We start from the raw sequence: 26,313 nt of genomic DNA, 5'->3' as shown, positions 1-26,313 counted from the left end.
CAATCTGCTATCCGTTTCATCTCTAATTATTATTCATTCATGTTATTACTCTTGTAATATGGCCTAATAAACTACTAACTAATAAATTGATATACAACAATCATCGATTCTAATCTATTAAAATGCATCTATCTTTTATACATGAGGTTTTTCTTTGAGATTTGGGTGAAAAATTTCATTAGAGAATATTTTGGCTTGACTTTTTGACAGCGTCAATCGATACAGATAGCCATATTTCTTACAGATACTATTTCTTGTAACGATATTTATCGCAGAAAAATACACATTGTTGACAGATATATAACATAATTAAAAACCAATTATTTTGGCTAGTAATCATGAGGTGAGAGAGATGAATGTTAGCTCTTTCAATTTGACTGTTATAACATTTATTACGAATTTTTAGAATACTGTTGATTTAGAAATCATATTCGGAAGCGAGTTTCCGTGTACCATTTGAGGTGTCAGGTACGCCTTTCCCCTCATGGAGAGTAGAGCCTGTTTTTGTTAAAATAATCGATAGGGCCGTATTAAGAATTTCGCATTCATCCAAACAGTGCTGAACGAATTCCCTGAAAAATCCACAGATTAAACATAATAACTTTATGGTATATAGTTATTATTTAAAAAATGTACTTAAGTGTAATTAATATGTATATATAATATGGTATTAAGTATATGAAGCGAAGCTCTTTAAATATAACTAGACTTTATACTTCAGTAAAAATCAAAATGGATGAATTCACTCCGAGTCAGTTTAAATCCGCTTTTTCAGTAAAACAAAAATTGTTTTGTTCAAGATTTTCATCAAGCAGAAAAATAATGTCCATACTTACTTATAATAAATATATTCTGCCTCATTAAAGTTAAGAACATTTAAATAAACATCTTTTCTTCTTTCGTATATCCTAGAACAATATATTATATATTAGTTTATCAAAAAAGCTTATTCACGCCCAAACCCATGACGATAACCCTATCTCAATACATTTTTGACCATCTGAATGTAGTGTAGTATTATTTATTTATTAGTAGTGTGTATGAAGTAGTGTGTAGTGTTTCTACACTACACATAAGAATGAAACAACAACATATGTCACAGAAGGCCGATCACTGCAAAGTATTTTGATACAAAAAAATAAAAAAGACAATAATTCTTTGAATGAATATTATATATAAATATTATGTACGAGCCACGGCTGTACAATATTATTTCTTTATTATTAAACATTTTTTAAATGTATTTTACAATTTCCAATTTGTATAAAAATCATTGTAATAATAATGCGCGTATTACTTATTAAGAATCTTATGCATACCTACCCTGTTAATTGAAGATGGTAAAAACGTATTAGTTCTGCAAATTTTTTGGCCTGACAATTTACATCCTTTTTATCGAGCTTTTCTGGATTTAACAGCCTTTGTCTCGTATCTTGGCTATAAAAACGATAAAAATAACTTATTAACGTATTGTTCGTGCCAACTGTTTAAAGTTAGGTTTATATATATACATCTGTATATTTATACATTCTGATACTTATATGTAGCTAAATATTATGTACTAGCAGACAGGCGTTGCTGTGGCTAAGGTTTTTGTTATATTAGATAGTAGTAAATTAATGAAGGGAAACCGTAGGAGAACTTATGTGAAACGTTGGTACCACGACACGGACCTAAACTAAACTACCTTTAACTCAGCGCCATCTGTTAGAATTGTATCAAATGTTAAACAAATGTTAATGTTATCGTAATTTTAGTAAGGATGCCTATTTTTTTTGAAAATGAAATATAGCCTATGTCACTCAGGAATGATGTAGCTTTCCAACAGTGGAAGAATTTTTCAAATCTGCCAAGTAGTTTCGGAGCCTATTCAATTCATACAAACAAACAAAAAATCAAACCTTTCCTCTTTATAATATTAGTATAGATGTAAGATAACTTTTTTTATAGTTATAATATACATATTATTATTTTGCTGAAGATGTATTAAGATAAAAGGGATTTATAATGTATTAATCTTCAAAGATCGAATGGAAATCTTAATCATATATAATAGGTTATTTTAGAAATAAACATACTTATTATACAAAAAGTAATATTAAATAATTAGTACATACTAAATAGTAATAAACAGGAAAAGATTTTATTTGTGGTAATCTGATTTATAAAGTAAGGAGAGAATTATAACGGACTCTGTCTTAGTGATGAGTGATATATTGAGTTCTAGGGAAAAGTAGTAATGAGGACCTTGACAATGCTAAGAAAAGTGAGCGACAGTATATGTCTAACTTGTATTTGTGTAGAAGATGGAGAGGAGTAGGCTATGCATTGGGTGACAGATGAATAAACACAAAAACAAAGTAAAAGACAAACATCTAAAAAATAAAATGGATTATAAGAACTAAAATAGAGAAATGTACAAAAGATATATTAGAATGCTGTCGAGAAGAACGCAAAAATAACAGGGAAAAAGATGGGCAGATGATCTACCGAAGAGATGGCGCAGATACGCCCTGGATAGAAAATAATGGGAAAAAGTATGTCAGTGTCTTGACCATAAAACTGATTGATAAAGAAAACAAATAAATAATTATAAAAAACTACTATATACTTTTTAAATAGTCTTTTTTAGACAAGAATTCAATAGCTACATAGCAATAATGAATAAACTTACCAAAATTGAAAAACATAGCCTAATTTAGCCTTAATTAGTTCCATTAAACCAATATGAGTGTAAGTATTATATTCTGGCACTTCAGCGCCATCTAAAATAAAATCTAGATCATTTAGATCATCAGATCTATTCGGATTTAATTTATTTTCAAGAGTAGAGATTTTTGTAAAATTTCTTATAATTTTCGGCGGTGCATCTGTTGTAGTATTAACACAATCTGTTTTATCTATATTTTCTGGTTCATTAGTTTCATCCTTGTCCAAATTTTTAAGTTCAAAATTTGATAAAAAGTTATCTTTCCCCGGCAAAAACTGAAGAAGTTTATTTTTACTGCGATCGGCACGTTCCTGGATGTAAAATAACGTTGAAAATTAATTTGCTGGAGTGGCGGGGCTAATCATTAATATTTTGAAGTATTGTAGGCGTCTGATTGAAAAGCTAAATATCTCATAACAATAAGAAAACTAACTGCATAAATATATTCTACTTAATACTTACGGTGACTGATGTTATAATATTTCTAGCCTTTGAACGGGTAATTCTGGGTGGTGTCGGTTGATTTTGGGTCCTTTCTAGCGTAGCTGAAAAACAAACTAAACAGAATTTATAACGTATCGACATCGTATGTTCAACGTAAAATTATGTAGCTAATAGTAAAAAGAGAAAAAATTGGTTGCCTGTAAAGTCGGTATACGGGCGAAAGTTTTACGTGACAACGACTTTGAGTGGTAAAATAATTTTAATGTGAATATTCATTCGTATAGTAGGAAGAAGGATGAATCACTTTTTATGTCTGTCTCTCTCGCTCTTAGGCGGGCTAACCATGCCCGAGTGGAAGAGACGCGTGCCTCTCACTCGCTCTCATTGTGAGCGCATAACGTGAGCGGAGCGTAACGCACTTTCTTGAAGTGTCACCCGGCAAACCAATTTATAAGACGTTGTCACGTCAAAAAAAATTGTAGTTTTAACAAATAAACTTTTCAAAATTCTTTTATCATATAAGTTTTATGTTTAAATATGCAAATATACCTTCATCACTATGCTCATTTATTGCATCGATTTCATTAAAACTATTATTGAAATCCGGCGTCTCAATATCAAGTAGTAATTTGGCTAATAATTTCTCAGCTGCCTGTAGATTTTCGTCATCTTCGAATACGCCCTAAAATATAATTGCGTTATATTACGTTTAGAGAATAATTACGATTAGTCTCACATCGTCCATTTTTAATCTTTGACATACCGGCATCCTTACAATTTTACAAAACGAAAAAGAAAGCTTACTGTCGGTTAATTTTATTAAGTTATTGAGAGTTGCACGCCCTAAACCACCATCGGTTTTTATACAGATAAGAATGCCAAAATGCTAATTCGCTTCAAACATATACTATGTATATGCCGACTTACTTATAATAAAATCTTACAATAGAGCACTAATGAACCACCATGTATAGCCGTGTAGATCGGTTTAAAAAAATAATAATAAAATAAATACCAGAATTCATTCAGCTAATGAACTGAAATCGAATCTTAGATGCCCGTTTGTTTTACAAAACAGTTTATTATAAGTAATCACTACGAAAACATATCCCAGCAATCTGAAGACTTATTTACGGTTTTATATTATACAATAAAGACGCCTAACGTGTTTGTATGTTTGAAGACGATAAACTGAGAAACTATTACAATTTATTTCTGTACATACTGTAATATAACGATACAAAACTAAATTCACGCGTTTGAAACGGACAGTGTGAAGCAAATGAAAAAGTTTAAAAAAAACCACAAAAACGTAAAAGCATTTAAATAATAATCTGTTACCTGTAAAGCATCAATGAGGTACACGCCGTAACTATAGATTTTCATAAATGTAGATGGATTTATATTGTGGTTAATTTTACCTGTAACAACGGTTCAAAATAATTAGCATAAGTCTTTTTTTTATTAGAACAGGTGGCAAACGGGCCAGGGGGCTCATCTGATGTTAAGTGATACCGCCGCCCATGGACACTCTCGATGCAAGAGGGCGAGTGCGTTGCCGGCCTTTTAAGAATTTGTACGCTCTTTTCTTTTTTCCTATATGTCCATAAGAAAATCTTTTATATTAATAAAATATTAAAGTGTATATCTCCGTTTTCTTTTTACATTATAGAAAAACCAGAAAAAACTTGAAACTAATTAAGGCCATAATAGTAGCTCAAATCTATTTAGGGCGAAGTGAACGAGTTTATTGCCAGTTATTCTCTTCCGTTCTACGCCCTTGATTGAGAACTGGCAGAAAATGTAAAATTATAAGCATTTAAAATCTTTTTTTTACGCAGATATAACTTAGATTTATTTTTTATCATATTTTACAAACCAATTTTAACATAATACATAAAAATATACCCAATAACTAACCCTAAAATTTAATAATTAAAAAATATTATTAAAAGGAGTCCCTTTACGCAAGGTTTATCTTTTCCGACGTTCATAAGTGTACATTATGCGACCTAAATGAATAAATTATTTTTGAATTTTAATCTAACATTTTATTTGCAGTACTTTTCATCGTAATCATATAAAAAAAAAATTCCAACACAAATCTCACCTCTCAAAGCTCCATTATCAAATATAATATCCCCAAACTTATTAGCCGCATCGACAATATCGGTGTCATTTTTAAATCCCCGTTTAATACACTCACAGGCCTCATACATCGTCCAAGGTGGTGGTGATGTCTGAAATGCTGCCTTTTCTAGAACCTGATTAAGAGCTTCTTCCAGTATTTGTGTGAACCGGGAAATCCACTCCTCAGACTTGGATACTAGGTTCCCTTTCATCAGTTCACTTGTAACTTCAAACATAACATTTTTTTCAACATCTATATTTCTTTTATCATCAAACGTTGTTCCTGGATTGATATTGGTAAGAGAATCTGATCTGTTCCTACGATGACCATTTATTTTTTTCACATCATTTAAACTACATATCTCCATTTCAATTTCTGAATTTTCTCTGTGTGTTGGTTTTGAATCAGTTACATTATGTTTTTCTTTTTCTATATGGGATTTTATTTGAGGATCTCTTATACCTATTTTAGTTTGTTTGGAAACACTCATTCTTGGATTATTTGGTATTGTGACCATAAATTTTGGGTTAAATACATTCGGATGTGGCGTCTTTAAATCTCCATATATCATGAAATATTCAACTTCTTCTATCCGAAATACGGGACATTTTATTTCATTTATATTTTCATCGATTTTACATTCTGTTAACAAAACCTTATAAAGAACAAAACTGTTAAAATATTTAAAATTTTCCATTTTGGAATCACAAAAAAGCTTAATATTAATAAACTTACAACTTTGTAATCTTTTTGACTGTATTTTCTACAACATGCAACGATATTCTGTATATGATCATCATGACGATTTTCTTTATCTGAAACAAAATTCAGATTAAATATTGAATTTCTTTAAAAAAATATTATTTTAACAATAAAATTATATATATATATTTGAGAGCATATGTTAAACTGTAGCAACGTGTTGAATATATATCTCTGCAAAAAAAAATCGAGTTAGCGTTTTTGTAACGTATAGATTATACTAAACCCTCTGGAGATGACAGGATTTTATGACAGGAGGTTAGTATGTAAAGGTAAAACCAAGTTTTTCTTGGTTTGCCAACCGTACTTTATAATAAAGTATTTGAAGTTATTTCAGGTAATTGTAATTGAATATATCGATTGGCGCTGAATCGATGTAATGTATTTTCTGTGAATTATAACCAATGTACTTTGATTGTTAAAAAAGGTGGTAACCCTAGTTAAAGCGGGTAGTGCTATCATAGTCCCACCAGGAAAAGTAAAAAACCAGACAGGATCACACTTTATTACCGTAAAATCTATATATATAATAATTATAAATGAATCGAAAAATATGTTGCTACGGAAAATGAAAGGCTGGTTTAATTTATTTTTTATTTTTATTACCTTTGATGAAGGTTTTTATGTAGTGAAAAAAATATTATTCTGGAAAAGCGAAATTGTCTATGGGCATACCAAAGTGTTCAATATGTTAATATGTATCTACTAAAAAATAATATTAAAGCCAAAGTTAAAGGCAAAGTAAAGGGGAGTTAAATAATAAAATCACTTACCAACAATGGCACAGTTTTCCGTTAATACATCAGAAATAAATATGGCTGCTTGTAACGCTCTCTTCATATGTATCTTATTAATAGACGTTGTACCCTTTTGAATACGATTCAAAACACATTCCGGGACAACAAAGCGACACCTATTATCTGTAAATATATGAATCTCTAAAGCTTTTTTTTAATGGAATCTCGCTGTTGGCCTTAAGGTCCTATACAATTCAACACGGGCTGTTTTTGCGAGCTTAACTCAGCCTGTAAGGGCATCCTGTGAGACTCTATCTCTCTAAAGCTATTAAATGTAGGCTTTTTTATATGCAACAGATATCGCAAGGGGCATAATCAAAAAAACAGCTCGGTCAATACAAATAACTTTTCTCGTAACCCGCCAATAAATAGAATTTGTGCCCAGTATTATAATTTATTTTCTCAATAAAAAATTATATTCAATTAATTTCTGAAAACCAAAGGTCGTACAATAATGATTATACAATATAATTTATTAAGGTTAATAGTCACACATACCCCTACACAAACACGCATTCAAACGTACATACGTACGCACACACACACACCACTATTTATAAATATTATATTTTACTAGAGTGAGCGGTATTACGCTAGGTTTTATAATTTTTAATGAAGGCCTAAATAAATTCAAAAAAAATTAAACATACAAAATCTGTCCTAGTGTTATATAATTATTATATCTATTGTTATCATTTGTTTTTAGTCTAATATTATACCTGCATTTCGAATTTCCTTTATAAAGTTTAATTTTTTTAATAACACATCCTCATCAAGCACGAGAAACCAAATTTTGGTTCTCATGTCAATTTTAAACAATGTTTCCAAAGCTGAGATATTAAAGCCATTAGTTTCCTGAAAAAAATATGTTCAATTATTGTTCACATTACAAAGACAAGTAGAAAAATCCTGCAAAAATGTAAATATATATTAATTTTTTTAGTAATAATTTTATAACAGTCTACTGATCAGAATTAAACCTTTATTGAACTGTGTCCAAAACCAACATCGCTGTAAAAGTGATTTTTTGTTTCAAAAAGAAAATAAGTAATTTATATATTTTTAAAAAAGCCCACCGGATATGCAATTTCTTTAAATATATATATAAAGATTTACATTAAAGCAACCCTAATAAAGAATAATCAAGATTATTAATTTCTTACACTTACTTGATTTGATGTTAACAAAATATTGCAACAATAAATACATATCATATTTATGTAACACTAAAAAAATATCAAATGACCAAAAATAATAATTATTATTAATAAACTTGTTATTTTCAAGTAGTTAGTTAGTTGTTATTAATAAACTACTAAAGCAACTGGTAAAAGCAAATAAAGGCAAGAGATGTGTTTTTTACCCATATGTCATGTAAGTCTTCAACAATTTTTTTGCCTTTTTTTATATCATCTTCAAGCGATGCTGAAAAATATATTTTAAACATTATGGTCACCAATCACTACTTTTAAAAAATTTACAACAAAAAGACAGTTTAAGTTCACCCATTTGTATGCCATTTGATAATATTAGTATGATTATCTACTTATGCTTCCGAGCAAATGTGCTTGGTTACATAAGTGGACAAACATACATATAATGTATAAATTTTTTCCAGAAATTTCTTAGAGACTATGTCATTAAAAAGTAATAATTCTCACTTAAGTGGTATTTGAAAAATGGGTATCTAATAATAAATAAAGCACATGTGCTTAATTACACACAATTATTTTTATTTTTTTAGTTTTTTTATAGAACAGTGGGCAAACAGGCAGGAGACTCACCTGATGTTACCTGTGATACCGTAATGTAATAAAATAATGTTTATTTGTTTATCCTCAAATTTACAAAAAACTATGTAAGTAAATGAAATATACCCAATACTATAAGTATCTAATAAGAAATAAAAATATTTTTTTATTCAGTTGACAGATGTTCGAAGGCTTTTCTTTATGTGACTTTTATTTAAGTGTATGTGTACTAACCAGATACATGACCTGAAGTAATATGATGGGTATTGTCTTGAAAATTGACTTGATCATTCATATTACATTGTTTTTGCAGTGTTACTTTGTTTTCAGCTGGCAAAGTTAAGAATTCTTCCTCTTTAGTTTTAGATGATACAGGGGTAAATAAATGTGTATGATCCTGATGATGTTGCAAATTGATATGGTTAGCATTTAAGTAACACTTTGGGTTGTTAGAAGAGTTATTCCTATTTTTTGAATTTGGATGAACATTTAATAATGGCACACCCAAAGTAACATTATTATATGTGTCCTGGGGAATACAGTGTGAAAAGTTTATGTTAGCAATGGGAGGGCTTTGACTAGAGAATGTATTATACATTTTTGCTGTTGTTGGGTTGTTATAAGCTGCATTTGTGTTAAAGGAAGAGTATATATTATCGGTAAACACTTCATTGGGCTCTGGATATCCTGTATTTAACATAGGTTTACTTTGATTTGCTCTTGCTTTAATCAATTCTACCTGTAAAAACAATAATTATCATTTCATTTAATTGATAAAAAATCATTTAAAATAAAACTAATTTTAACTACAAAACTAGTTTAGTAGTTAAAATTAATTTAAATTATTATTAAAGTTAAGTTAATTAATAAAGTATAAATTAAATAAGTGTGTAATGAGGCAGATTATTAAACTTAAATAATTTTATTACAGAATTTTATGATGGGTGTTTACAGTGACAACATAACTTTTAAAAGGTGCTATCGAAACATTTTTTACAGAAATTTGTAAAAAATAGGCATGGCGTTAACCTTATAAAAACATATCCAGATCTTCGAACTGATTGTCGTCCTGATAGAAATGGCTTCAAGATATAAATTTAAGACTTACAGTATGTTCAGGCAAATTCCACGACGCCTCTCCTGTCAACGTATTAAAGTAGTATGGTCTTCCGGAGTATCTTTTAGAATAACAAAGCAACCATTCAGAAGTTTGGGATGCATCAGTGTCCATTTTGTATAAAGATCTAAGGGAAGAGAAACAAAATAACAAATAGAGTCCTTCATGAAAACAGTCCCGCAGTGAATTTTTAGAACTAATTTTGACAGATTTGTCATTCGACGTATTGTCATTTATCATTCGTCGATGTTATCAAGGTCGTTTGTCTTGGTAGATTTTTGTGGGTTTTGGGCACAGTCAATTTCTCCCCATATCTACTTCTTACTTCGTATTCTACATTCGATTTAAAAATATGTATATTTCTGTGTACGAATGGGGATATTTCTAAAATATAAATACATGGGAGAGATAAAATTTTTGAGTTTCCTAAATAGAGGTACGCAACTATCAATACAGTTTGCTCCACAAAACACTCTAATATCTTTTGAGCCTTAAATATCCTATTCACTTCGACTGAATTTCCCCAAATTATAATTTCATATCAAATTATAGATGAAATATATGCATGATAAGTAAGCTAATACCGTAGTTGGTATTAGCTGCTTATCATGCATGGTTAACAGTTTCCCTTAGTCGTTTTAATACAAAAACAAAACTGTCTATTTTGTTCTGTAATTTTTCAAAATGTGATTTCCAACTGGTCGTCTCAGAATCATCAGGGAGTCGCTGGATAATCGCTCATGCCGGAACAAAAGATGTATTCATAAATGGTGCATTATTAATGATCAAATCCCAGTCAAAGTCCTCAGATTACCACGATGACATGAACTCTGCAAATTTGTTAAAATGGGTGCCAGAAAAACATATGCATAATTTGCCAGAAAGGTCGCTTGAGGTAATGCACAACGCTCCTTACCATTGCACACCGATATTATGTGCCGAGAAGGAAAACATACAGCATCGTATAACGAAGAAGCAATGTATATAGTCATAATTATTATCGACCATTGAATAGTCAATTATTGATCTAGCAACATTAACAACCTAAATGAACCAGAGTGCCAGTGAACTTTGTATCCGGCTTAATAAATTAAAATAAAAAATGAACCAGACAGTCGGTACCAACTACTAGCTGTCATTTTCATACAAATTTAGTTTTCGACTTTATACATACACTACTGTTAAGCCATCTTGACTAGACCCCCAGTCATATTAAATTAAAGTCATAACTTATTTGGAAAATGTTCCAACTGAAATGAAAATTCAGTACTTTGGAGTCAGAAAATTTCACTTCACTAAATTTCGTCACTTAAATTTTTTGAACTGTATTTTTTATGTAATTATAAATGGGTTTGTAGGATGTTGGATCTTTTAGTAAAACGTTGAGTGGCGGCGGGCGGGAAAACACCATTGCTGTAACATAAATAATAAAGTCTATAAAATGACTACAGACTATCATATAAAATATGAATCTTAAACATTATTAATATTTTTGTAACAATATATAAATTTGCGCCGATATATACTTTGTCCGAAATCTCGCTTATTAATCGTTTACGCTTAGTTTCTATAAATTCCGCTCGTTTTCCGCACACATATTTGCAGGTTTGTTGTTGAAAAGATCTGGTTTTAATTCCGTTGGGTTATTATGAGCCCAGTCTATAATTCTTTTGTAATCTAGATTGTAGTAATTCCCTTTGACTAAAGAGCAGCATAATTTCCTTTGTAGAGGCCAATATATCTTTTCCTTTGTTTAAACAACACATTTCGTCATTAAATTTCAGGTTACAAAAGCCTGGTGACGCCAGCATATCTACCACGGCCTTTTTGAATTCAACAAGTTGCCAAGTGTAAGTATTAAATAAATTTAAATTTAAAATTTTGGAGTTTTATAAGCTTACTAGCTGACCTGGCAAACGTCGTCTTGCCAAACTACTACCTTTAACTCAGCGCCATCTGTTAGAATTGTATCAAATAATAAACAAATGTTAATGTTATCGTAATTTTAGTAAGGATGCCTATTTTTTTGAAAATGAAATATAGCCTATGTCACTCAGGAATGATGTAGCTTTCCAACAGTGAAAGAATTTTTCAAATCTGCCAAGTAGTTTCGGAGCCTATTCAATTCATACAAACAAACAAACAAAAAATCAAACCTTTCCTCTTTATAATATTAGTATAGATGTAATCGTTTTTTATCGTTTAGTGGGTAGTTGTCATATTTGTGCTACCTACCCCCAACTGTTAATATTGAGTAGTTTTGGTTTTGTTGGTTTTAAACGCATCCGGCGAAAGTACACAACTCACTGTGGAAATGACAACGTCCTAGCTGGTAAAGATAAGTATGAAGTTGGGGCGATTACAACGCTAACTATTGTTTTTAAGAGGAACTATTTCACTTGGTATGTTTCGCACTTCATGTGCACTTTCAGACCTCACCTTACGTACGTGGCGTCCGGGTGGTATTCGCTTGCGGCTGAGACGCACCGATGTCGGTTGCGGGCCGTGTAGAGCACCACACTGCGGCGTATAGTCGACGCGCCGCGCTACATAAGGAATTCCACTATCCAACGAGACCTCAAATAGGAGAGCTTGGATGACTTCATCAGCGCGCTGGTGAGACGCATGTTTGAGCGCCAGCACCACCAGAATCTCGCCCCGCTCCACACCAGGCCTCCCGATCACCGCCGCGCCTTCCGGCGCGAGCTTGTGCGCGCGGAGGTCTCGGATACCTATAAAGGAAGTCCCTACGCACTCCCCACTCCCCCCACCCCCACTGACACACAACAACAAGTGCCACGAAAGCGAAGACGCTCCACAGCACTTACGAGGCCCAGGACCTCTCCAGGCCCGCCACAACGACCGCTCCGCCCCGCGGGGGGAGCCCGGCGCCACGCACGGTGCAGCGCGGAAGACAGCAACGAGTATCGCACTTCATGGCTAAGTATACATTACTTCTTCATTAAACAATGCTGTATGTTTTCCGGAGGCACATCAATATTTGTTTTAAAAACCATTTTAATTCAGGAACTAAACATAAGAGCATGTGACATCAAGTTTTACTTCTAGTATAAACTATTAATCGAGAGTGACTTTGTAATTCTGTTTTTAATATGATTTACTTTTATTGAAAATAATAAAATTTGTTTGCCCCTCATGAGAAACCGCACACATCACAGTCTTTAAATTTATCAGTTGCACTGTTTACAATTATTATACTGTTTAGATCTGTGTCTGTTGAAAAGACATATCAAGTGACAAATGACGACAAAACTCAGTTAATAAAAAACATCATATTTCTGTATGTTTTGATACATTGGAGATATTGTAATATTTAATTAATCAATTTAATAAGTTAAAATATTTATATAGTTTGGTTCATAAGGTATTTTACAGTACGTTTTCAATATATTTGTAAAATGGATCTGTGCGGAACGTCTTTTTACGAAATGATATCTTAAGCAAGTTTTATGCTAAAATCGTGAGCAAGTTGAAGAAAAGGTGGGGCTCAAACTAGCTCACTAGCACCTAATTATTGGTAGTGGCGTTAATTGAGTCCTACATTTTGATATTCCGACGTTTTGTCGAAATGGAATATAAACGCGTGCTTATTTCTTATATATTTCAAGGAATGACTTAAGATTGGATATTAGCGTTTGCTGTTCTTATATATTATGATTGTCACTTAAGAACTGTGTTATGTATACTTTGATAGAAATCCTTTTGGGCCTTGGAGTGCTTGGCACTCTGGTGACAGTCATATCTGCATGTGTTTGTGGTTGCAGAAATTCCAATCAGAAGTAAGTAACTATTATTATGTTTCAGCTTTACTCAGTTATTTTCAAGAGTCGTATTAGTCATAATTTTGTATTATCAAATTAATTACATACCAGGTATGTAACCTAGCCAGCCTAATTTAAAAAAAAAACAAACTATGTAAAATAAGTTTAAATCTAAACAATCAATTTTTTAACAGAAGTGAGTTGGTTGGCACAGCGGGAGTGGTCAAAATTCATTTGGATGAGGAGGCTCCATCGCCAACGCCAACCACTCCAGCTTCTATTAAGCGGTTTGTCTCAATTTCCGCATGCCCTTACCCTAAATTTTAACTTTTTGAGGGCTAACATAGATGTTAAATGTAGTATTAACATATAATATAAAAGGCTTTAATTGTATACTAGAATGTTAGATTTGTCTACTTTGGGGACTGCACCACTGAAGTATATGCTAGTATGCTAAAATTGTATTGTTAATATTCATATCAGTATTTAAAGGAATTTATTGTGTGCTTCTCTGGTGGTCTTCCTATACTAATATTTAAATATCCTATATTACGCTTATTGGGTTATTGAAAAAAAGATTATTTTAATTATTAGAAAATATTAACATATATATTGGAAATAATGCATGGTACATATTAAAATAATTATAAAAAAACTTAATGATTACTTGTTATCTGTTTCAGTTAAACTGCTATTTACTGTTTTTATTTTTTTCTTTGGATTATATAGACTTATGATAAACAAATAAATATTGTAATAAGTGTCTTTTAGAATATGCTTTTAATGAAAACATACTATTTTTATGTAATAATAGATTCTCATATTAATAATTATTTTGTAGAGCCTCTACTCAAAATAGTCAACGAAGTTTACCAGAAATACCACATCCAGTTGGTAGACATGACAGTGGAGATACAGCTTCAGAAATTTATGCAACAGTTAATTTGGATGAGGGTAAATATTCTGTATTAAGTGCAACAATTATAAACATTTTCTTTAATGTCTATACTCTATACTATGAATATAACGTATAAAAGAAATACCTTGATGTTGATGGGTTGGGTATAATAAGTGAAACCAAGTAGGCTGTATATGTATACTACATTCCCGCCGTCATGAGAGGTTATTAATTTATAATACTTATCTTTGATGGTACCCTTAAGATCAATTAAATTAATAAAATGGGTGCATTTATTTCAAGTGGATATCAATTCGAATACCACTTATATGAATTCAAAAATTGCGTGCATAGGATTATTTATTGGAAGTATTTGAATACGAGGTATTTTGGTTATGTCATTTGAAGTTTACATATCTAATATATAAAATTCTTGTGTCACGGGGTTAGTAACCGAACTCCTCCGAAACGGCTCGACCGATTCTCATGAAATTTTGTGTGCGTATTGGGTAGGTATATTTATCATAAATCTTCTGACACTTGTGCCTTTTCTGAAGCTTGAACAAATTCTTTTAAGAGTTTTAACGCCTGGACTAACACATGAATAGTTTTTCTATAGAGTATTTTTTGTTTATTAAGAGAAATGGCGTATAGCATGTCAAAAAAAACCTTATCCACATCGTTATTTAAGGATTTTATTTTTACGAAGAGGTCTTTTAGTAGTTCCTCCGTTGCTTTATCAATTATGTAATTGTTTCATCATCTATTGAACACCAGTCAGACAGACTGTCAACGGACCAATATTAATACGTTAATTATACCGTGAACTATCTGTTTGAATTATAAGAGACCCAATGTACCGAGACTAAACCCTCAGTACTTCTGTACATAGCCTATAACTTTTCTAACATGTTTCAACAAAGACTATTTAGCCTTATAAACCCTAAATTTATACGATATGCGACATTCTGTCATGATTGACGTCACGAAATTCATTCTCAGGAAATATAGTGACTAAACATGATTTTTTACTTAATATTAATGACAGACAACACACACATTTTAGTACTTCGAATTATTAACTCGTACATCCGGCTTGTCTTTATTACATACAAGATCTAAGAAAATTGTGTTGACTTTTGATTCTAAGCTATTTCTTTTTGTTTTTTGTTTCAAAACGTATCAAACAGATTGTTTGATACGTTTTTTGATACGTGTGTTTGATCAAAAAAATGTTAAAGATATATTCTGCCAAGTTACTGTTTTAATTTTACCTGCACCGCAACCGCATTGACTGATCGAGATCACGATATCGATCAGTGATAAGCTGATAATTATCAATTAATGGATTCATTAAAGATCCGACAGGTATTTCGATTGGAATCTATAATTAAGGCGATGGTAGCAATTAGCAAAAAATAACTTTATCTATAAATTATTGCAGCGAACAAGGTCGCTGCAACGACGTCAAGAGATCACCCATACGAGCACGCCTACGCCAAACTGCAAAATGAAAGCCATAACATGTAAGCATTCTTGCAATATTTGTTTAAATAACCCTATTTTTTTTTTGGACTTATACTAGTTTTCCTTGTCCGTACCAAATCTAGGTAATAGTGATAAACATTATTAAAAGCTTTTGTCAAAACTATATTGAGATAATTTAATAAACCTGAAAAACTTGATTTTAACGTGAATTCCTTAAAAATATATCAGTAACGTTATATTTATTACGATCTGTACATACTTTATATTATCGAGATCCTATCACTTATCGCAAGACCTTTAACATAAGGTCACGTTAGACAGCGCGACACGACATATCGTGACAAGAAAGGTATTTTTGATATGTTGTTTCGCATTGTACTATTAGAAAATATCTCCGACATATCCTAGACATTTACGGGGATTGAATAAGATTGTAACACCGTGCAAGGTTTGGGTGCATACAGCCAAGGCTGTTGAAAGTCACGAGGTTATTCAAGATTCGGTTGGTTCCGGGGTCCGTAGAAAGCCTTAATGAAGCTTAGTATATAGCTGGGTTTGCTTGTAATTAGGTGTGCACCTAAACACCTGTGCCGGCTAATCTGTTGTCTAAAATTCTCGTGTCGCGGTGTTTGTATTAATGGCTTAACTCTTGAAATTTTGTGTGCATATTGGGTATCTCTGAATCGGACACCATCTATTTTTCATCCCCCTAAATGTAGTAGTATAGTAGTTCCACCCCTAAATATTTCTTTTTTTAATTTTTAGATAAATTTTTATTTTTTTATCAACTGTACCAACAGCATTAAAAAATACATACAACCCTAAATTTTCAACCCTCTACGACCAACCCCTATTTTCTATTATACATGGCAAAACGACGTTTGCCAGGTCAGCTAGTTTTTCTATAATAACTGTAGAACATAGCCTTTTGAAAAATGTTGGACTAGCGATTTTTGTTAATTTAAGGGTGGGTGCAGTTGTTAATGACTGCCATTAATAAATTATTGGATTTTGACATACATGAGTTCTAACTCGATTTTTTTTTAGAACTGTTGAAATAACGACGGACGAAAGTTCCGAAGTCGAGATTCAAATTGATGAGAGGGAAGCGACGCCGTCAGCTGCAGGTATGTTTAATGTTCTTTAAGCTCACGCATTCTATAGGGCTTTAGATATATGATAGTGTTTGACTTAGGTTTTCAATTTGAACTATTCATTTATACAATGTGAAGCCACATACTCAAACTCAAAAATATCTTTATTCGTATAGGTAAACATGTACACTTATGAAGTAGGTCTCTATTGAAATTGTCGTGTTTTTTTTTATTTCAATGGCTTCGCGTACCAATATTGGGAATAATCTTTCGCAAGTACTTACGGTTGGTCAAAGCGTATGTAATGGATAGGCCTATCTAGTGTGTGTTCACAGACTGCTGATTTTGTGTGTGTATTGTATTTGTTCTAATTGTGAATTACCCTGAATCGTTTTAACATATGAACTTTATTGTCTAATTTGTTTTGTATATTTATTATGTGTCTACACGTTCATTATGTCCAGTTTATTGTTTTTATATTGTAAGTCCATGTTTGAGATATAGGTACGTCTGAAAATATATTATGTCAGTTTTGGTCATGTTTATTTGTAGATTATTTGGTTTTATCCAGTTGATGGATGCTGCCGTCTTGCTTTGCTGAGCACACCAAGATCTTTAGAGGCTAACTTAGTACCGACTGCGTAAAGCTATTCTATGTCAACTCCCAGTATCCCGATGCTGTCTGAGGCTTTAATGATAGCGTCTTACAGAGGAGTCGCGACTATGAGTGTTTCGATCTTGCATTAAATTAGCACGATACTGCATTCATAGAATTATCTATTAAATGGTTTCTTATGACCTTTTTCTTATGACGGATTTCTCTGTACTGTGTAGAAGATGAAACGATGCGTGAGAATGGCCCTATTGTATTCATATGGTTTCAATAGTAACATTGTTACTTTTTTCATATCGAATTATCTATTTTAAATATTTTCGTTCGTTTCTTGTAGACAAGTAGTTGTTTTGTTGAACATGCATAATACGGATAACATTCTACACGTCAAAACTCGATGACGCATAATAAATACCCGTCCCACTTGGTAATCATAATTCAGAAATGATGAAATATACCTACTTAAACTTTCTTCATGAATCATTCTAGATATCGCTGTTAAAAACACTGCAGTAGTTTATCGTGAACCGACATGTAAACGATAAACATGAACCAACTTTGTAAATATATTGATTATTCCGATTGATTTTAAAAACGACGTTTAAAAAAATTAATGCGATTGTTGCGGTTTCTTTGTAATACAAGACCATTTCGGCCGAAATCATTAGCCCTATCAGATCTTCGCACGTCTGTCGCAAAAGAGAACGTTTTTTTGAGAGATTGTTCATTTTATTAACTAAACATTAGTCATTTTTTTCTATAAGACATTTTTTTCTGAAAACTAAACAATGACAATAATGAATTCAATAATGTAATTTTACGTCTTTACTTTACTTTGCAATGCAAAACACACCAGGGGCATACCTAACCATAGAAAAATATATGTAAGTATAACGTCGTTAACAAGACGGCGGCGGAGGGCTGACTGACTGGGAATATACAGTCCACAGCTTTTTTTTAGGGGTCAAACCGGCAGGAGGCTCACCTGATGTTAAGTGATATACTGCCGCCCGTGGACACGCGATGCCAGAGGGTTCGCCAGTGCGTTGCCGGCCTTTTCAGAATTGGTACGCTCTTTTCTTGAAGGACCCAGCTTTTCTTTTTCCGAACTAGCTAGTTGTAGAATCGACTACAGGTCTTGGGGTATCCATGGGTTGCGAGATGCTCACGGGCATACCATTTGCATGTACTGTATCTGTTTGTCCAATAATATAAAAAGGTTACAAATAATTTAAATTTCAGAGTCTGTGCCAATTTCGGCATCCGTGGCCATAAGCGGACAATTGCCGTCGAGTCAGGAGCTGCCTTATATTACACCGCCTTCGCCGAGACCGATCCCCGAACCCGCAGTTCACTTCAGTGGGGATTCAACGGATTCTGCCAGTAAGCTATTCAAAATCATTTATTCATGTAGGTAGCATAATGTACATTGAACGTCAAAAAAAGAAAATTAAAAATATAAGAAAGATTCTTTGATCATTCACCATTTAGCCTGGTAAATGAACTAGTTAATGAGGTTTCAATTGCAAAAATTCACGGTATTTATCTGAAATGAATGTGATTATATCATGCTATTTGGCAGTATGTAAAGTGTTATTCAGAATAATATGTATAAAAAATGGTTTTAAAAAGCATTATGGAGGAAAAGAACTCGTAAATAATCATTACTTTATCTAAAAATCCATTATTCAGAATGGTATAACCGTTACTATGAGTCGACGATGACTTAGTATGCGTGATAAATTATATTTTACGACTAATTGTCTTGGAGACGAAGGCGTTGGATTTGTTTTTGGTCGAGACATAAGGTGATGTTTGTGTACGTACTTATAGGCATGTTGCGTCACAGAGATTCCTGCGACGCCATCTTGCTTAGATTAGGGATAGAAGCGTTTTGGCGGGTTCTTCAAATAATGTTTAAGTTAAAAAAAACAAAAATGAATATCCAAAGCCAATAGTACAATTAAAATAATGTGTATAGGTGCTATAGTCTCTAAAAAATAATCTAAAATGGTTTTTATAATCTATTCATAATTGCTATTCTATTGAATAAGAAACCAAAAGAAAACTCCTTACAATTACATTACTATATATTATTAAAGAAAATACATACATTATTTTAGTTGTATATTATATAGTTTGCATTTTTCAGAGGGCTACACAAGTATATCAGTACGGGAACCACTGAGTAACATTCGTGCTCAAACCATCAAACCATCTCAACCCCACTATGCCACCGTATCTGATGATTCTGGTAATCGTAATTTTATTAGTACACTAGCGGATCCGACAGACGTTGTCCTGTCTACACGTCTTTAATTTCAAAATTTCAATTTTTAATAAGCCATTTTGATGAAAATTATTATTCAAATGTTATGACAATATCTAACGATCCAGCACATGGTCACACACGATATAACACAATGATAACAAAACTTTTTTTAAATTTCGGGACAGACTAAAATTAAAATTCGAATATTATTTAAAATTTGACACTGCGATGGTAGCGCCGTCTGTCGGATCCAATGTAAAACATTCCAAAATCAATCAATCAACAACTAATAAATTGAAAATTAATTAAAAAAACATTGTCCAGCGGACAAAATTGTGAATCTAAACCATTCCCAGATCCCCTTGAACACACACAAAATATTTCGTCTAAATCGGTCCAGTCGTTTAGGAGGAGTTCAGTCACATACACACGCACACAAGAAATATATATATTAAGATTTCTGGCTTTTTTTTACTCTTTAATTATATTAAATTTTGGAACACGTATATTATTTTAAAAACTTTAAATGCAATTTTGTGCCATTGCTGAGTCTAATAAATATGTAGGTATAAATTTGATTATTATTACATTACACTTTATTAAAAAACACTTCATAATTATTTTTAATCTGTGACAGAACTTATGGCTGGACTAGTTAGTTACGTGTATATATTAATAGTATGTAAAACAGTTTTATGTGCGCACGACATCTTTCGGAACTACGTCATCTATGTATGTGGGAGCCATGATGCAGATTATGTAGTACCATGGATATTCCGCAATAGCTTCAATAATAATTAAGCTCTTCTGTATAAAAATATTATATTAAAAGGCAATGGTTTGTATTATATTTTAATTTTTTAGCTAAATAGTTTTTGAATTTAATTATTATAAATTTTAAGATGAAATGTACGCGGCAATAGAAGAAGCGAGCGTCGGCGAAGGTTCCGACACGTACGCGCAGATTCCGGACCCGCGAACACGAAGGACCACGACACAAGCGATTGTTCAACAACCACCCGCAGATAACACACATACACACGAAGTTACTGTTCATGCAAGGTATTTATACTATGTATATATAGAGTATAGGGAGATGTCCATCTGTTTCTTCTCTTCTTCTGAAATGTTGGTCCAGTGGCTAGGTGTGAATCTGAAACCTGAGGTTATGCGTTCGAATCACGGTTGTGTATGTATTTTTCTGAAGGAAAAGGTGAGGAAACCGGCATTCTATAGATCCAAGTCGATGGCGTGTTGGGCAGAGGATGATCGCCATGCCTAAAAGGAATTTAACCCCAAAATGGTACAGATATCTGAAATCTTTTACAATTACTGGTATTCATAGTTCTCTGTGCCCGCCTATCAAAAACTATTTTGCTGATTTTTGCATTACAAAAAAAATATAAATTTTTTTCCTTAAACTTACTGCCTTTAAAGAATATTTTAAGTATGTTTTCTTTCTAATAGTTAAAGATATATTTATTACGATGGATTCGAGCAGCAAGCCTAGTGGCCTTCAGCGTGCGATTCTCATCCTTGAGGTCGTTGGTTCCCGGCTCTGCATCAATGATGTTTTCGTCTATTCAATACTCGTTCGTACGGTACAGTTTAACATAGAAAGCATACCGACATGCCTAGGGCCCAAAATCGTAGACGGCGTGCGTCAGGCACAGACGGCTGATCACCTACTTGCCTATTTAGACAAATGATCATGAAACAGATACAGAAATCTGAGGCCTAGACCTAAAAAGGTTATTTTTTACTTTACAATTACTAAAACTTTAATTTTAAAAAGTAATAATCGTTTTCAGGAGAAGTGCGCCACCTGAAGTCGGTGCTTCAACATCTCATAACACACATTCCCGACAAGGTATATATATGTTATTGTATATGTGTTTTTTTAATAAATTATTTTTCTAAAGCAAATACATTGCTCCAAAATGTATCAGGTCTTTTTGAACCGATGTTAGTTTATTTGATTTTAGTTTAAGTTTGAATATAATGTTTAAAGAACTTTATTTCTCATTACAAAACAGAAATATTTTATTTACATGAGAAACTTAATATTAATATGTATATATTATATACGAGCGAGATACACGTCGCCATTAGCCGTAACAATTTTATTCAGCTATGTTCATTCTAACATGCATCTTTAATGCCTTTTTGAATTTGTCAAACACTCCAATATTGCGAATTTGAGATGGTAATTGATTAAATAATTGCACACCCTCATACCTAATAGATTTCTTCAAATAATTTGTACGCGGCTTCGGCAAGATAAGCAAACTCGCTCGACGAGTATTGCGTGTCGTTGTGTATTTGATTTTTTTAAACGACAAGCAACTATGGATTATTACGAGTTATTTAAATTTTTTTTATCAAGATACAGGTGCTATATACATACAGTTGTTTAATTGTCATAATTTTGGTTTCTTGGTAGATTTTATTAGTCGGTGTTAGAAAATTGTATCTAAATAATGATTTTATTAATTTATTTTGTAGTGTTTGTAAGTTAGAAATTATGTTTTTACATGCCGTACCCCATATTTCAATTAGATATATGAAATGTGGCTTGACTAAACAATTATATATAAAAAAATTATCTTTGGGTTAGTAGAAATTCTTGTTATATAAGGAATAATATTTGTATACAATAAAAACATTTGCAGCATCAATGTCGTCATGTTCGAACTCCGCGGGTGCGTTAGGATCTCCAAAGCCAGAGAAGCGTCAGGCGAACTCGCCTTTACCCCCACCGCCGCAAGCGCACGATCCCAAACATCACCGGATAAATAGTGCCAGTAATATATTTTATTTATTATAGAAATAAGTATATTCATCTATCTAGGTTTATTTTGGTGAATTATCGTAAAATAGTTTTAATCCGTTGGATTTAAGAGACCTAAATAGCGATTCATAAACAGTAAGGCCCATAGAACGTCTATCAAACTTCAATCTAGATTCTAGAGCTGTCAAAACATTTTTTCTGTATAAAGTTTGACATTTTTGTCATCTCATAAAGGTGGCGACTGACATCTTAAGATTGTGACTTGAGATACAAATTAGAATGTGAGCCTAAATAAATTGTATCATACCTTTTCAATAAAGTATACTGTAAATGATAAATAAATTAAAATAAATCACTCCATCTTCATTGTCATTAAGGACATAATCTTTCTTATGTCAATAACCTTTATTTCAGGTGATCTCCACTTTAATCATGATAAACTCCGACGAAGTCTTAACGAAAAGCACCAACGAAACAACAGCTGTGTCAGTTCCTCGGACTTCTACGGCTGCAACTATCCCGTCGAAAAACATCGGTTTAGTTCCGGGGACTTGATAAGACCCCTCGTCGCGAAAGAATTGAATTTCGACATCGATCAAAAGGAACAAGCGGATAATCTGTACAATTCCATCGAAGGACCAAATCTGAGCGACTACTCTTCCGCCGACGCTAATACGAGTATAAACTCCGAGCGGGCCACGGAAAGCCCTTCCAGAAACGTCGAAGAAATGTACGCAAAGGTTATGAAAAAAACTAAAACGAAAGAAGATACAAAGAAAGTCAAAGACTCCAATGAAGAGAAATTAAAGTTTCGCGGAGACGATCCCGGATACGAGACGATAGATCGAAATCAATCCCTTCACGGATACGAAACAATATCCAGGAAACGGAAGAGTCAGAACCAAGATCCCGGCTACGAGACAGTAAAAGAAATGCACATCGGACAAAACTTCACCAACAATAACCTCAAACAACACTTGGTGTCCGACAGTGGACCGAATAGCATCATCAGCAACGACGCCGGCTACGAGCTGATAGCCAAAACAGACAACAATGCCTCGGATTCCGATCCGAACTATGAAGTTTTACGAAATAACCCACCGACTCCGCCATACGCCACTATCAGCTCCAATTACAAAGTACAAGCGACGTACTCCACAGTGAACAAACGAACGGGCAAATACAGCAGTCTGCCGAACAATAACGAACCGAGTGCCGAGCCTAACTATGAGTCGGTGACGAATGATCCGATATATACGACTGGGAGCGAATCGGACCCCAACTACGAGTCAGTGAGGCCCAAAGAGCCGAATTACGAGTCTCTGAGGGGCAAAGACCCGAAATATGAATCGGTCCGATCGAAAAACTCCAGACACGACTCGGTCAGGTCCAAAAACGATCCTAACTACGAAAGTGTGAAGTATTTTGAGCTTTCGAAGAAAGAGCCGCCTTACGAGAAGGTCGATATGGGCGAGAATTCCGGCGTCGAAAGGTCCGATTCCGCTGCGGGTTACGAGAGGATAAATATATCGAACAATAGGGAACCGAAGAGTATTAACAATAGTGATTGCACCGTGAGTGATTACTTCCAAGTTTAATAACAAAATTTAGTATTTTTGAACATTTACGTGTGTAATTTGAGATTGCTTTTATTTATTCATGCGAATTTTGAATATTATCAGTTTAGAATATCGTTAACGATATTGTTCATTAGCCGGTTAGAAGGAATTGTAGTTAAATGGAGGAGTAATCTGAGGAGTGGTAACAGTTAAATTCATTAACCGGTTGAGTTCCTATATTCATTTTATTAACAAATGTGCCTCGTTGTAATTTAAAATTAATCAAATTTTGATTATAAAGGGAACAATGAGTCTTATGTAATATGCCGTCAAGATAAAATTCTTTTGAAGTCCTATTGCACAAGTCTTGAATTTAAAGGTTCTTCGTCTGTAATTAAAAGATAAATAATAAAATGAATATATTAATCAGCCACTTGTATTAAATACAGTCACAATAACTTGGAATGAAAATTGCATTCCAATAGAAAATTCCTAGCGAAACCCGTATAGCTAACAGACCGACTTAACCATCCTATTCCTTATATATCTGTGATATGTATTGTAACACAATTATTATTTCACCTGAAAATATATAAAAAAATGTTAAAATTTTGTAATCTCCATTTTTGTGTGTTCGTAATTTTGACACCAACTTTTTTATAATTGTACAACGCGATTGTAAATACCGCTATTTATTAGTATATAGACTATGTTTAGTATGACACATAGTGTCAGTAAGTCTGTCCAGTCATACCCACATTAGCAATAATCAAATATTTAATGCGCATACGACAAACTTTATGGCAATTCTAAATATTCCAAAACAATACTTACACCAAGGAATTCATTTTCTTAGATAGATATCGTTATTATAATATTGATATTTTTATTATAATATTGATATTTTTATTAAATCATAGAATGCTATACTTTTAAAATAGTTTCACTTCGAACTAATAATCTCGTTCTTTTAAAGTCGGATAAAAATACATCAATGTCTGGATTCACAAGAACCAACAGCCTTGAGGGACGTTATATCTATGAAGGTATTACTCAACATCGGCTGGGGCTAATATTTAATGTTATATTTAAATAATATTGTGCTGAAACGTCTGTATAAATGATTTAGTAACAATTTTAAAATAATAATAAGACGATATCTTGTCTCCTCTGTCTGGTTAACCGTAAGCGATAATAAATTTAAAAAAATTTTTTATTGATGGTAAAATAACTTTAAAACTTAATTTTTACCATTCAGTGGTAAAAATAGAGAGTCAAGAGTCTTCCACGCTTCCCTTTAAAGACATTACTTTCACAGAAAATTTTTGTTCTGGCTGAGCTAACTTCTGCCAAGAACTCAAAAAATACAAACCTAATCGTTTGTTAAGGGCCTAAGGTTACTAGCGAGATGACATTGCAAATAAATGCGATTACAAAACGGTTTTATTACTAGAAATAATGTCGTTATTTATTTCTTTATTCTATTTCAATACAAATCCATAAAGTTTGTCACTTTATTGTAATAGTGCCTTGTAAACGCACAAAATGATTCTTGCATTTGGTATGGTCATTTCCAATTTTTTTGATGCAATTTAAAGTATTATTCGCAATGGTGATTCTAATATATTTCTAGTTAAGTTTTGTTTTAAGAATGTTATGTTTGTTACTTTTATAACTTGAAAGTTGAGTGTTTCCTTTATTGCCAATAAGTGCATAATTATAGTACAGTACCTGAGAGAATTATTAAGAACTGATTGTGCTAAATAGGTACATTATAGTCCATAGGTACTTAGAAATCACACAGTACATTTTACAACTGAGTTTTTTTCCAGACTTAAACATAATTTAATGCTGTATGTCACTATAGTTCCATATATTCTATAAAGCAACATAAACTTAATAGTGACTAATCTTATAAGTTTGACTAATCGATTCTGTACTTATGTCATATTTATAATCATGTAATCATTCCAAAATATTACACAAAACAGTGTCATTAACACATATTATCAAAATACAAGTATAAATGCCATATTCTATAAATTGTGTTTTCTTTCGAAATGACTCGCCTACTAACACTTAACATTTAAATATTCTGGAGCAG

General features: G+C 32.5%; 2 protein-coding genes across 4 annotated transcripts; one reads left to right on the top strand and one right to left on the bottom strand.

The window, feature by feature from the left end:
- Positions 1–359: 359 nt before the first annotated feature.
- Positions 360–10,051, bottom strand: LOC110995302. Of its 2 annotated transcripts, none has more exons than XM_045632357.1 (14): positions 9,704–10,051; positions 8,830–9,334; positions 8,208–8,269; positions 7,564–7,699; positions 6,821–6,967; positions 6,021–6,100; positions 5,265–5,940; positions 4,496–4,575; positions 3,704–3,836; positions 3,173–3,267; positions 2,675–3,021; positions 1,324–1,437; positions 837–908; positions 360–572 (listed from the first exon to the last, which is right to left on the bottom strand). In XM_045632357.1, exons 1-14 carry the CDS (start codon positions 9,950–9,952, stop codon positions 419–421), a joined length of 2,850 nt encoding a protein of 949 aa, XP_045488313.1. In that variant the 5' UTR covers positions 9,953–10,051; the 3' UTR covers positions 360–418. The 2 variants fall into 2 exon arrangements, with proteins under 2 accessions (XP_045488313.1, XP_045488314.1); XM_045632358.1 differs by having other exon boundaries at positions 3,173–3,255.
- A 2,939-nt stretch (positions 10,052–12,990) lies between these two features.
- Positions 12,991–26,252, top strand: LOC110995287. 2 transcript variants are annotated; one of them, XM_022262371.2, is made up of 11 exons: positions 12,991–13,512; positions 13,689–13,781; positions 14,336–14,448; positions 15,837–15,918; positions 16,928–17,007; positions 18,830–18,970; positions 19,740–19,841; positions 20,762–20,921; positions 21,671–21,729; positions 22,532–22,663; positions 23,065–26,252. In XM_022262371.2, the coding sequence occupies exons 1-11, from the start codon at positions 13,412–13,414 to the stop codon at positions 24,246–24,248; spliced, it is 2,247 nt and encodes a 748-aa protein (XP_022118063.2). In that variant the 5' UTR covers positions 12,991–13,411; the 3' UTR covers positions 24,249–26,252. The 2 variants fall into 2 exon arrangements, with proteins under 2 accessions (XP_022118063.2, XP_022118065.2); XM_022262373.2 differs by lacking the exon at positions 13,689–13,781 and having other exon boundaries at positions 12,992–13,512.
- The last annotated feature ends 61 nt before the right edge of the window (positions 26,253–26,313 follow it).

The sequence above is a fragment of the Pieris rapae genome, chromosome 19 (assembly GCF_905147795.1).
Source record: "Pieris rapae chromosome 19, ilPieRapa1.1, whole genome shotgun sequence".
Taxonomy (NCBI): Eukaryota; Metazoa; Arthropoda; class Insecta; order Lepidoptera; family Pieridae; genus Pieris; species Pieris rapae.
Note: the sequence above shows the minus strand (reverse complement) of the source record. Positions and strands in the feature narration are given on the sequence as shown.

Excerpts from the sequence above, each read along its gene's own strand:
- LOC110995302 (XM_045632357.1), bottom strand. The coding sequence starts at position 9,952 with ATGATAAATGACAATACGTCGAATGACAAATCTGTCAAAATTAGTTCT. Across the intron at positions 7,700-8,207 it reads AAGACTTACATGACATATGG|GAAACTAATGGCTTTAATAT; the intron begins GTAAAAAACACA and ends TATTTTTTTCAG. Across the intron at positions 6,101-6,820 it reads GGAAAACTGTGCCATTGTTG|ATAAAGAAAATCGTCATGAT; the intron begins GTAAGTGATTTT and ends ATTTTGTTTCAG.
- LOC110995287 (XM_022262371.2), top strand. The coding sequence starts at position 13,412 with ATGTATACTTTGATAGAAATCCTTTTGGGCCTTGGAGTGCTTGGCACT. Across the intron at positions 13,782-14,335 it reads ACTCCAGCTTCTATTAAGCG|AGCCTCTACTCAAAATAGTC; the intron begins GTTTGTCTCAAT and ends ATTATTTTGTAG. Across the intron at positions 15,919-16,927 it reads CAAAATGAAAGCCATAACAT|AACTGTTGAAATAACGACGG; the intron begins GTAAGCATTCTT and ends ATTTTTTTTTAG.